The sequence below is a fragment of the Molossus molossus genome, unplaced genomic scaffold, assembly GCF_014108415.1.
Source record: "Molossus molossus isolate mMolMol1 unplaced genomic scaffold, mMolMol1.p scaffold_m16_p_18, whole genome shotgun sequence".
NCBI lineage: Eukaryota > Metazoa > Chordata > Mammalia > Chiroptera > Molossidae > Molossus > Molossus molossus.
This window is the reverse complement of record NW_023425353.1, coordinates 11,594,168-11,607,662: the sequence shown is the minus strand read 5'-3', so window position 1 is coordinate 11,607,662 and position 13,495 is coordinate 11,594,168. Positions and strand designations below refer to the sequence as shown.

General features: G+C 43.6%; 1 protein-coding gene across 1 annotated transcript in view; it reads left to right on the top strand.

The window, feature by feature from the left end:
• The window catches only part of PTPRG (protein tyrosine phosphatase receptor type G), a 524,592-nt gene that overhangs the window by 494,412 nt on the left and 16,685 nt on the right, over positions 1 to 13,495 (top strand). The window contains exons 16-24 of the mRNA XM_036267442.1: positions 3,807 to 3,889; positions 4,077 to 4,211; positions 5,131 to 5,265; positions 7,028 to 7,200; positions 8,986 to 9,121; positions 9,639 to 9,785; positions 11,453 to 11,546; positions 12,330 to 12,406; positions 12,879 to 13,007. Of these exons, the coding sequence (XP_036123335.1) occupies positions 3,807 to 3,889; positions 4,077 to 4,211; positions 5,131 to 5,265; positions 7,028 to 7,200; positions 8,986 to 9,121; positions 9,639 to 9,785; positions 11,453 to 11,546; positions 12,330 to 12,406; positions 12,879 to 13,007 (1,109 nt within the window). The remainder of the gene's footprint in view (positions 1 to 3,806; positions 3,890 to 4,076; positions 4,212 to 5,130; positions 5,266 to 7,027; positions 7,201 to 8,985; positions 9,122 to 9,638; positions 9,786 to 11,452; positions 11,547 to 12,329; positions 12,407 to 12,878; positions 13,008 to 13,495) is intronic.

Genomic DNA, 13,495 nt, shown 5'->3' with positions numbered 1-13,495 from the left:
TGTTTCAAGATTTATCCAGGTTGTAGCTTGTGTCAGTATTTAATTCCTTCTTAAAGCTGAATAATATTCTATGGTGTGGATATACCACATTTTGTTTACTCATTTATTATTTGATGGCCATTTAAATTATTTCAACTTTTTTATTGTGGCTAATGCTGCTGTTAACATTTGCATATATGGTTTTGTGTAGATATATATTTTTAATTCTCTTGGGATTATATTTAGGAATGCAATAGCTAGGTCATATGGTAAGTGTATGTTTAACATTTTCAAGAACTCCCAAACTGTTTTCCAAAGTGGCCGTGCCATTTTACATTCCCACCAGCGATATATTAGGGTTCTAGTGTCTCCACATCCTCATCAACACCTGTTACTTTGTTTTTTTGATGAGAGCCATCCTGATGGATGTGAAGTGGTATCGCACTGTGGTTTTGATTTCCACTTCCCTAGTGATTAGCGATGTTGAACATCTTTTCAGGTACATATTGGCTATTTGTATATCTTCTTTGGAGAAATACCCGTTCGCATTCTGTGCCCAGTTCTAGAGTGGATTACTTGTCCTTTTTTCCTAGTTTGAGTTCTTTATACGTTCTGGATACAAATTCCTGATCAGATAGGTAGTTTGCATATATTTCATCTCATTCTGTGCATTGCCTTTTCACTTTCTTAGCGGTGTCCTCCTTTGATGTACATACTTTTTAACTTTGGCGAAATTGAGTGCATCTGTTTTTTATTTTGTCACTTATGAATTTGGTGTCATAACTAAGAAACTACTGCCTAATCCAAGATCATGAATATTTACCACCTATGTTTTTGTGAAGGAAGTTTATGGTTTTAGCTTTTACATTTATGTCTTTGATCAATTTTGAATTAATTTTTGTATATGGTGTGTGGTAGGGGTCAGCTTCATTCTTGGCATATTGATATCCAGTTGTCCCAGTACCGTTTGTTGAAAAGACTCTTTCCTGCCCAGCCAGTATGGCTCAGTGGTTGAGCATCATCCCATGCACCAAGAGGTCACCGGTGTGATTCTGAGGCAGCCAATAAATGGTTCTCTCTCACATTGATATTTCTCTGTCTCCTTCTCTCTCCTCTCTCTCTCAAAATCAATAAAGAATATATATTTTTTAAAAAGACTCTTTTGCCCTGGCCAGTTGGGCTCAGCGGTTAGAGCGTCAGCCCACATACCAGAGTCCCAGGTTCAGTTCCTGCTAAGGGCACGTGCCTCGGTTGCAGTTTGTCTCTGGCCCTGGTTAGGGTCGTGTGGGTGGCAGCCACTCCATGTGTCTCTCGCATCAATGTTTCTCTATCTTCCTCTCTCTCTCCCTCCCACTCTATCTGAAGATAAATGCAAAAAGTGTCCTTGGGTGAGAATAAATAATAATAATAATAATAATAAAATAAAAAATACAACTCTTTCTCCAATCAAATTGTCTTAGGACCCTTAATGAAAATTAACTGACCGTAGGTGTAAGGGTTTATTTCTGGACTCTAAATTCTATTCCATTAATATCTAGCCTTATGTCAGTACTACACTGTCTTGATTACTGACTATTACTTTGTAATAAGCTTTGAAATTGGAACCCTGAATCCTCCAACTTCTTCTTTTTCAATTTTTTTTTTTTTTTTTGGCTCATCTGGGTCCCTAGTGTTTCCATATGAATTTTAGGATCAACTTGTTTATTACTGTAAAAAAAAAAAAAAAAAGCGTAGTTGGGATTTTGATATGGGTTGCATCGAATCTGTAGATTAATTTGAAGTGTTGCCATCGTAACAATATTAAGTCTTTCAGTTCATGAAGATGGGATGTCTTTCCATTTACTTAGGTCATCTTTTCTTACTTCAACAATATTTTAGTCTGCATTTTACAAGTACTGCTCTTTTGTTCATTTTATTCTTTTTAATGCTATTGTAAAGGGACTGTCTGCTTAATTTTATGTGTATTGTTCACTGGTTATAGAAATACAATTGATTTTCGTGTATTGATCTTGTGTCTTACAACCCTGAATGGACTCATTTATTAGTTTTAATAGTTATTTTTTGTGGATTCCTTACAGTTTCTAAATACAAGATTGTGTCTATGAATATAGTTTCACTTCTTCCTCTAGATAAAGTTTTAAAAGAACTACAAGTCATTTTTGCAAAAGAGTATTTATTTTAGTTACCTGAGAGAATGAGGAGGTAAAAAAGAGAACAAGGAAGAAGACTCAACTTTTCTCTCAAGTCTTTGAGGGAATTACCTCACAGTGTTTGTTGGCCAGTCCGTCAAGGCTCACTTTGCCGAGATGGTGAGGATTTGTATAGCTCAATTCTAACCACGTGACCCAGGCAGGGATATGTACATGTATGTGTCTTGTATCTGTCCACACAGACCACTCTCTCCACCACAGCAGTCTTGACTTCCAGTGACCTTACTGCCTTGGCTAAACATATGTGGCAAAGCAGAGGGTGGAAATCAAAGCAACTTCTGTTGATGGGACCAAGATGTCATGGTATTTTGCTGGAAAACTACCATCTCCAGCTAGATGTGGTTATACTTCACAAATTCAAATCACATGTGGCTCAGAGTTGGGATTTGGTGTTCTCTTGGCCACGTGGTAAGATCCTGGGCATGCCACTTGTCACCTTGGTCTACCCCTATATTAATACGTCTATAGCAGAGTAGCATGGAAATGTCACGGAACAAGCAAACTTTGTCCGTGAATGTGCCAGAAAAACAATGTAGGAAAATCCTTCTCCACAGAGCATCACAGCTTTCAAGGTCTATGTGGATGCCACCACACCAACTCCTACATTGATCTGTTTAGCCATTCTTTACCTTATTACATGACATTGCAGCTTGAAGAGTGTGCTTTTACATGTCCATCTGAGAAGTAACAATTTGCAATATAACGCTAATAAGGCGGAGCAGTTTGTATCCAGATGCCTTAGTTGAAATTTTTCATTTGGAGCCTGTATCAGGCAGCCCTGTTCATGTGAACTCTAGTCCGAGTTGGTCAGAATAACAGAAGCAATTCCCAGCTTCCAGAGTGTAGCCGGTTTTCAAAAGGCGCCTGACGTGGTCTGTCAGTCTCATCTGGGTTATCCGTTCATTGGACTTCTTTTTGAACTGGCCTTTGATGATCAGGACTATAAACAGAAATGTCAGTTTTGCCCATTTCCAGCTAGGGAAAATGAAATTATGACCTCGGCTTTATCTTATTTAATGTGTTATCCTAAAAATACAAGCTCACTCGGCTGGGCAACTAGAGGCACATAGCAGCACCCCCTTTGTTCATAAGCTAAAGTGAGATGGGTCCTAAAATCCGGTCACGTTCGGCTTCCTGCAGGGACGTTCCTCTTATGAGCAGCTCTGCCTCCCTCGGTGACTTCAGTTCCTTGGGGTGGCGGGGACTCCACTTCATTTAGCAGTGGAATCTCCTGAAAATAGATGTTGTGGATTTGATGTAACAATCACTTTTTATATTTGTATCGGGGAGGGGCGTGGGAATGGGTAATCTGAGGCCGTGGAATTGGTTTTAAAGTGTGGGACAAGGACACTTTGGAGGGTTGCAACTCGCAGTTGCTTTCCAGGAACCATAGGGACCTCCATCTGCATTTCTGGGGCACTCACAGGTCAGAGCCGGAGGCGGTGTGTTTGGGATGGGTGGTGGTTAGTTGTTCTGCCGAGAACGCTGGGGGCGGGGGGGGGGGGCAGTTTGGGAGACACCACAGAACGTGTCTGCCGCACTATGTGCTTGAGAGAGCTGCTGCTTTTTGAATTCTACATTTTGGTTTTGTTTTTTTTGTTTTCTTATTCTCTTTAGATGATCACAGTAGAGTGAAGTTAAGACCTTTACCAGGAAAAGACTCTAAGCACAGCGACTACATTAATGCAAACTATGTCGATGTAAGTCAGAAATGTTTTTATAAACCTATCTTTGATCACTGAAGGGGGCCCCGGGGACTTCTGAATGTGTCTTAGTGATGCATGGAGCTTTTGCTAAAAACACAGCCTATTCAGTACGGACGGCGCTTGAATTATTAACTGGTCTGTCATTCTGCTTGCATCTGACTGTGCTGTGTCATCTTCGAAGGGTTACAACAAAGCAAAAGCCTACATCGCCACCCAGGGACCTTTGAAGTCGACATTTGAAGATTTCTGGAGGATGATTTGGGAACAAAACACTGGAATCATTATCATGATTACGAACCTTGTGGAAAAAGGAAGAGTAAGAGCCTCTTGGCTTAACATCTTAATCCTGTATCCTTGTTCAAAAAACACGTGTATGAAGCACCTGCTGTAGGGCGGGAACCTGACCAGGCGGAAAGAGTACCTTGCGTGTGGTCTGGTGGGAGGGGCCCACGCGACAGGGACGGGCAGGGTGCTGGGGGATGCTGTGCCGTCTAGTGTCGGTGTTTCCTCAAGAAACCCGTACTGGCAGTGAGATTTGGACAGAGTTAGGAGGAGAGTTACACGGACTGAGAAGAGCAGGAAGCCGCCCGGTCAGGACAGAAAGAACAAAGCGGGGGGCTGGGAGGAACAATCAGAACCAGCGTGCAGGGCAAGGAAGGAGACTTGCAACACGCTGACCTCCCTAAAACCCTTTTTTAGAGAAGATAATATTTTAGAGTGTATTAGGTAATGAACTTACCATAGATGACACTGATTTAGGCTGGAAAAGGGCTAAGTTCCAGGTCTGTTGCTCAGTCCCTGCAGCGCCCTTGGTGGCCCAGCTGTGACGGCGGCCCAGCCTCACCTCAGCTCCCGTGTAACACGTCCCCCCCACGTCCCCCAGCTCCAGTGTAACACGTCCCACCCACGTCCCCCAGCTCCAGTGTAACACGTCCCCCCCACGTCCCCCAGCTCCCACACACACAGACCCCGTGCTTCAGCCCACCCTGTAGTGTATGTGTTGGAAGGTGACTGAATCCTAGGCTTACTTCTCGGATGACCTGGGCCAAGCTTGTCCCAAGAGGAATCTCTTCAGGGGCCGTGCCTGCCCGCAGCCACGCCGCCCAGGAGTCCCCTTCTGTCAACAGTGTGGCAGTATTACCGGGTTTTAACCCTGTCCTTTGAAGGTGCATCATCAAACAGTATAATTATGGCAAAAATTCTAGTTTCAATTTACAATTGTTTTCTTTGTGCAGCGAAAATGTGATCAGTATTGGCCAACAGAGAACAGCGAGGAGTATGGAAACATTATCGTCACACTGAAGAGCACAAAAGTTCACGCCTGCTACACCGTCCGCCGCTTCTCGGTCAGGAACGCAAAAGTGAAGAAGGTACAAGCCGCTGGGTGAAAATGGCCACCGCCGCGGGCCGTTTGCACAACCAACTTGGTTTCTTAAAAAAACACAACTCTTTTGATTGACATCAGTGTATTGTTAAAAGACACTGGTGAAGCACGCATTAGAATTTAATTGGCCTGACCGAGTTCTTGAATCTGTTTAAGAAGAAGGCTTCATTTCAAAAAGGGCCTCTCAGGTTTGATAGCCAGCTGGGAGCCCAGCATCTGGCTGTTGAATTAGTTCTTTATTTCCAGTTTTCTGACAGCTTTAAAGCAGTGCTTTTCAAAGAATACCAAGCCTGCAAGATGCTGCTAGAGTGTGGGAAGCTAGTGCCACAGAGTACCTATCCCCCCTTAGAAATGTGCGGTGGGCACGGGTGTCAGTGCCCGAGCTGAGAAACCTGCTTGACTTCACCCTGCCGTTCCCCGGTGGGCTTCACGAGACCCTGTCCTGTCGAGCGCGGACCATCCTGAGAAGCAAGGATGGAAATGCTTTCACGTGACCTCGGTTTCTCGTGTTCAAACTCCACTGTCCCATCAAGACTCACAGATCAGTAAGCAGTACTCCGAGCTCTAGGCCGATGCTCATTAAGGACGTGAAGTTGTTACTCTACAGACTTAGGATGGCAGCTGTTTGTAGCAATGGGCCTTGACTTTTTTTTTTGGTCTTAGATTTTGAGAATGTGATACAACTGTAGCCCCCTTACTCCAGAAGAATTCATTCACTCAGATTATTATATACAATTTCAATTGCTCTGAAGCCATCTTGTGGTCCATGGTTAACAGCCCTTTCTATGGATAGTTTGTCCCAAGAATGGCGGAAGCATATACAAATAAGGAGCCCCTACCACCTGTTCCCTGTACAGAACGGAGCGGGCTCAGCGACCCAGCCGTCGGTGCAGGTGCGCAGCCCACTGCTCGTGGAAACCCTGCAGGTCTTCACACAGCCGCCTGCTCCTGTCTTAGAAACAGCTTGAGTCAGAGGAGGAAGCACATGAGAACTTACGGTGTTTTGCACACTAATGAGAGGATGAAGTAATAACTGAAAGTGAGAGTTAACAGAAGGAGTAAGAAATCAAAGCCATCCAGGGTCTGTGTAGCACAGGGCCGAACCCTGCAGGCTTCAGTGCTGATTTACTCATGATCCTGAGTCATCACAAATTTTTTAAATTCTTAGAGGTATATAAGAAAAGATATTTCATCGCAGGTGATCTGTCTGGGGAAATTTTTCATCTAAAGTAGTTAGAAATGGAAAAGGTTCAGTCATCTAAAGGAAACCACTCTGAAAAGTTCACTTATAAAAGTGCTACTGGTTGACTCTAGACAGCCAGTTGTCACCTAGGGTCTCCCACGCGTCCTGCAGCTCAGAGCAGCCAGCACTGGGCCCCGGAAGGTCCGCCTGGCGGTGGAGAAAGACGGGGTCAGGGCCCACGGTCAGCTGACAGTGCAGAGGCCTTCTGGGGGCAGGGCAGGAAGTCAGGAACAGAGGCTCTGCTTGGTTCCAAATCCAAAAAACTGATTTTAAATATTCATTCTTGGTACAATCCCAAACCGTTTTTTTTTTCTAAGCGGTGTCTGCTACCTCCCGTCCAGCTCAGAAAATGTCTCCATTTAGGGCATCAGATGAGACAGGAAACCACCTCGCCAGGAAGTCATTAGGGCGAAGGAGCCCAGAGGTCCTGTCTCCTAACATGCTCACACCGTTTTTACCCAGAATGTTCACACAGCCTAAAGATGCCTTTTCACCTTTGTCACAGGGTCAGAAGGGCAACGCCAAGGGCCGCCAGAATGAAAGGGCAGTGATCCAGTACCACTACACGCAGTGGCCGGACATGGGTGTGCCCGAGTACGCGCTCCCCGTGCTGACCTTCGTGAGGAGGTCCTCGGCTGCCCGCACGCCGGACATGGGCCCCGTGCTGGTGCACTGCAGGTAGGGCGCGCGGCCTCCTGTGGCTGCTGCCTGTGAAGTGGGCTGAGCAGGGCTTCTGGGCCTTCGGAACCGGACCACGAAGCCTTACTACTGTTTTGTTTGATTTAGAAATTGAGTCCTTTGTTGAAAATAACTATATTCCCATGGTGTTAAGAAATCACATGCTGCTTTGGAGGTTAAAACTGAATCTACTCTTAGAGGATGAATCTCTAGTTTTGTTTGTATGTTTGTTGTTTGTTAATCCTCACCTGAGGATATCTCCATTGATTTTTAGAGAGAGAGGGAGGGAGAGACATCGATTGGTTGCCTCCAGCATGGCCAGGGATCAAACTTGCAACCCAGTACATGCCCTTGACTGGGACTAGAACCCAAGACCCTACGTCCACTGGCCAGGGCTGAATTTCTAGTTTTTATAACATTGACTTATCATTAATAAAACCTCGATTGTGTACAGGGATATTGCAGGCTATTCGTAATGTGTTAAAATCTGACCTTCAACACATGGTTAGAGCTTTTTCCACATTAGAGATTGAGTTTTTATATGGCTTTTCTTGTGGGTTGCTTGAAAAACTAATTATTGTATAAAAGGATTTTATTTTCCAAATTTTAGTTTATATATAACCTTTTTTTTTTTTTTTTTTGTGGTACGTACCTCTAGCAGGAACCAAACCCGGGACTCTCTGGTCCTCAGGCAGAGGCTCAACCGCTGAGCCAAACTGGCCAGGGCTGAATAACCTTTTTAAAAGCATTGGGAAAGCCTTCTGCAAAGCCAATTCTCTCTCCTTAACTCCCTTAAACAACCTTAGTTGGTTTTAAAAAATGCTTTTATTGAATTTTGTTTGTAATTGTATTCTTGCCCTTTTTTTTACTCTGGTATTCAAATAGATGTTACTTATTCTGGAATTTAGAATGCATAGCTAATCAGCATTTGCAAAGTACTTCCTTCCTTGGGCTGTCCTTTGCAGAAATTTGAACCCACCTTTTGTTTAAAATTCCATGAGATCTCTGCATGTTTGCTGACCCATTTAGGAATCACTAAAGTAAGGATAGATGTCTGTCAAAGGGCTTGGGTATCACAGACTTTGGGGGCGGGGGTTCTGCCAAAAGCAGCTTGCTGTTCAGTACTATAGAATTTAGATCTTCCTACTCTTGTTTAATAATAATTTAAAAATGTGAATAAGAGGTCAAATTTGCCAGATGACTTTTTTTGAGAAACATTGCTCAGCTGCCTCCTGCACGCCCCCTACTGGGGATCGAGCCTGCAACCTGGGCATGTGCCCTGACCAGGAATTGAACCGGCGATCTCTCAGTTCATGGGACAGTGCTCAGTCCACTTAGCCACACCGGCTGGGCCAGACACGACATTCCTATTCTAAACCCGGATTGTTAAAGGAAAGCACCCCTTTAAAGGACTTCAATAGGGCAGAAAGGGGATCTGTTGAAAGGGTAGTGGGCACTCCCAGAATAACTAGGAGAGTTGGAGCACCGGGCACATGCCCGAACAGCAAGGGAAACTCCCTCCGGATGCCTCTGCAGACGCGGCTCTGGTGTGGAGATGGCTGAGAAAGCTGGTACCTAACAGTTTTCTGCAGTGCCTGCGGGACAGAGGCTCCCCATCAACACTCACGAAGTGGGAAATGTCCTAATAAGGTTTTTGGATGCTATGCAGCATGAATAACCTGTCTAAACAACAGGGTTATTTAGGCTCCTTAGCAATTGAGTTGGTCGTTTCCAGTCCACATGATAAAGCAAGAAGCACTAGCTGCGTGTCCTCATTTCTTCCAGCGCCGGCGTGGGCAGGACAGGCACCTACATCGTCATCGACAGCATGCTGCAACAGATAAAAGACAAAAGCACAGTGAACGTCCTGGGGTTCCTGAAGCATATCAGGACACAGCGTAACTACCTCGTCCAGACTGAGGTAAGCAGCCTGCCAGGCACTCGGATTCCGGCTCAGTCTGTAACTGGGAGCTGAATGATAGGAGACAGATTTGCACTCTTACGGCCTGAAAGAATTCACAGGTTTGTATTAGAAGATATCGTGGCCGTGATACTCTTCTTTGGCTCACAGTTTTCCATTTCTGTATGGATCTTAAATTTGGAATTCTCAACAAGTACACAAGCACTTACGTAGCCGATACAGTTGGATTTAGGGCTGTGTTTGATGCTATGGGGAGTGAGAAAAAATATATAATGTGAGACTGGTCCTAAAGCCCTTCATTGAACCTACTGTTTGGGGCATGGTCTGGAATATGGAACTACACTCAACACAGTCTCGACCCTAAGGTTACAATGGATAAGCAAGTAAGTGTTGGGCAAACCACATAGCTGTGACTGCTTGAAGGAATTCACTGGGAGGTCACTGTTAGGGGAAGAGGTCATCAAAGGTAAACTTTATGGATGGGCTAGAGGTGACTACCATATGTTGCATCCTCTAGGAGCAGTACATTTTCATCCATGATGCCTTGTTGGAAGCCATTCTTGGAAAGGAGACGGAAGTATCTTCAAGTCAACTGCATAGCTATGTGAACAGCATCCTCATACCAGGAGTAGGAGGAAAGACACGACTGGAAAAACAATTCAAGGTAGTGTTTTGCATAAATTTCTTTGGGGGGAAAAAGCAAGGAAGTAGAGAAATGCCTTAGCTTGGGGGTCATGTCTTTTTTGCATGAATGTAACAGACTGAAATGGATGCTATTTATACTCAATCTGAAGGCATGGTTGGTATGCGAGTGGATAGGGTGGTGTATTTTCTTAACAATTTACAACTTTATCTGAACATACACATCAGTCCCTGATCACAATGACTTAATGCTTACAGTCAAACACTATCCCCTGCATTTTTTCCTGAACTAATCGATCTTATCCTTGAGAATGGTTCTTGTTGACGTATTGTCCTAAAAAATAAAGCTATTTGAAAGAGTCCTTCTAGCAGGTAATTTAGAAACTAGAAAAGAGTAACTAAATAATGCGAGAGAAAAGTTAACTTTTCCTAAACGGTTCTTTTCCCTTAATAGGGGCATGAAGAAGTTTAAAGGCAGTTAGGGTTTATATGGTATTGACTTGAAGTAATGGTGGGAAAAAGGGGGATTTATTATAACTTTCAAATTCTATTTTTTTCTTTTTTGGCACACCGGTCTATGAGATGAATCTATAGTGAGAAATTACACATTCCACCTGGATACAGTTTTAGTTTTCACAGTGAAACTTCCCATAGCCTCTGAATCTCAGCTGAAAAGGAGACAGCCAAGCAAATTGTAACAAGTGGTCTGAAGTGAAAAAGATTAATTTCACTGAGTTCAGTCATAACAATTTCATATTTCTAGCTCTCCTTCCCCGACGTCAAAACTTCTCTAAAAACCATTTGAGGTAATTAGTCTCATTTCAAATGTTTAAAATAAATTCTTAAAAAATATTAAGTACCAAGTACCAACATTTCTTAAATTCTGCCTGTTCTATTTCTGGAAGATTTTATACATACCTTTAAAAAAATTCAAAGAAATCAGTTTATTCCACTTGGAACCAGGTAATTGGTCCCTTTACAGACACTAACCACTTTAGGACTGAATCAGAAACTTGATGGCTACATCCGGGGTCTTGGACATCAGTGCTAAGGCATTTGGGAAGGAGACCGTTCTATGTACTCTTAACATGGGCCAAAGTGTATGAATCTGTATATAGAATTGACAGAGCAGTTTGACCAATTTATATAAACAGGAAGACTAACCAAACTGTTGGGCTAATTATTTATAACAGCTTTAACAGAATGTCAGTTCAGTTCAACAAATTACTGAGAATTAGTCAATTCTTTAAGAAACACGATTAGCACTTACTACCCAGTGTTTTGTAGTGTAGCTCTGTGCCTGAGGAATTCCAAGAAAAAATGTCACAACAGCAATGACATCAACGGAAAGATCCACGTTCATTCTGTAAATATCTATCACTCACATGGTCCTATCACAAGGGAGCAGAACACCTGATGGAAGAAATACCACTAGTGAAACATGAAAAATATTCCGTTTTCACCCCTCAGTAATCGGATTATCAGTGTTTCACCCCAGGTCATCAAGCAGATGCTATCAATTATACCTTTTTGGTTGTTTATTTTATTGTTTTTTTTCTCTGTTTGTATGGCTATATAACACTGTATGCTTTGATGAATGTATATGTTACGAAATGATCATCAAAGTAAGGTTGGCCAGCATGCCCACTGCTCCCTCTGCACGAAGAGTGACCGCTGGTTTCCTTTCAGCTGGTCACGCAGTGTAACGCCAAGTACGTGGAGTGCTTCAGTGCTCAGAAGGAGTGCAACAAGGAGAAGAACAGGAACTCCTCCGTCGTGCCGTGTAAGCCTGAACAGCAGTGACTTGGTCGCGCGTGTTAGTACCTTTTCCAGTGGACACTGTGTGTCACGTAGAGGCAGCCACCCCCACGGGGATATGCGCAGGGCGACAAAGTGGTGATCAAACTGGGAGGGCCGGCTGGCAGTGCCCGCAAGTTGCTGCACCAGTGTGGCGTGAACTCTAGTTTCAGCTCACCTCAAAATTCAAGAATTAGGTTACTTTTCTTTTTTCACCTTAACTAAAAAAAAAAAAAAAAAAAGTGAAGTCATTATCCATGATCATTGTGGTATTAACTCTCCTTTAAAACTTGGATTCCCAGATTAATCTGTACAATGTTAACTATGCCCTGAAAGTACTCTGGCTATTGAGATCAAAGCAGGCTGGTAGGCGGTGACCTTTGTATAAATAACTGGGGACACAGCGAGGGTGATCACTGGAGAGATTCCTGGCAAAGGCCACTGTGTTTTAAGCTCTGCACGGGGAGAAGAGATGTGGATAAGGGGTGGGCAAAAGAGCAGAGTGAGATACAGGGGTACGATTGTAGGCATGTCAAGCCGGAGGGTGATGTAGCGAAACCGCTGTCATCGCTGCACAGTGATCTGGAAGCCTCTCCCACAGTAAATCGTGTTCCTCCAAGGCCCCGGCAGTGCTACTGAAACTTCTCTTCACACTCTGCCTGAGCTGGTGACACTGTAGCTAGGCTTAAAATGTAGGTAGGTCTTAAAAAGAAAGGGGAGCCAGGGGAACAGATGACTCAGCAGACGTGTTTTGTTTCCCACGTGACAGCTGAGCGTGCGCGAGTGGGCCTCGCACCGCTGCCGGGGATGAAAGGGACGGACTACATCAATGCGTCTTATATCATGGTGAGAGTCAGCCGCCGGTGCGGACCAAGTCGAGTAAGCTGAAAGGGGCGAGAGCGCAATACCACCTCTGTGCCCACTTTCCTTTCCCCATGTGTAACCTCAGAGTCACAGCGATTTCCATGTCTGGGAACCGCTAACAAAAGACACCTAATCATTGGAGGTACAGAAATGCCTAAATTAAGAAAAATGCTTGTTAAGGAATTAATTTTATTGTTAATTTCACCCATCAAGTCTTTGAGTAAATGTTGAAATTACTGTTAAGTAAAAACAGCAGGGATAACTGGAAGTGCACTGTACATGGAGAGAAAATTATCTATACGTGTAGTCGAAGTGCATCTAAAAATTAGCCGAATGCCTTTTTCAGTGATTTTACTACGGTCAAACAATAGTCTTATTTCCTGAACATGTTTTACTACTGCAAAGTTAGACTAAAACACTCATAATCAATGATTGTCTGTCTTCCTAACTGAAGGGCTATTATAGGAGCAATGAATTTATCATAACCCAGCATCCTCTGCCACATACTACGAAAGACTTCTGGCGAATGATTTGGGATCATAATGCACAGATCATTGTCATGCTGCCAGACAACCAGAGCTTGGTGAGTGGAGCACACCTGCTGTATCTGAATGAGCCCGTGAGCATGCAGTACCAGGCTACCTGGCCACAGACAGGACTAAATATAGAGTCTGTAGATGCTAGGGAGGGAATCGCACCTCTCATTTTGAAGTCTCTATAGAGTCCTTTTGTAGACTGCAGTTACCCTCCCTGTCCGTTCTATTACTTGATGCTCCCGTGCTGGTGATAATCGCCCCTCTGTGGTACAGTACCTGACAGTGCAGTAGGAGGTTTTGAAGAAGGTCCTTATACTAACCTCATTAATGTATGGCCTCAACCTGACCTCTTAGTTGCTATATGTCACTTTTGAAAAATAAATAGTAATAGCAACTAACATTTGAGAATGTAACTACATTATTCTACCTGGTTTTTTTTTTCCTTTTTATTCAGTGTATTGAGGTGACTGCACATATTAACTTGTTCATTCCCCTTTACAATTTTATGACATAGGTACTATTATCTCACTTAATA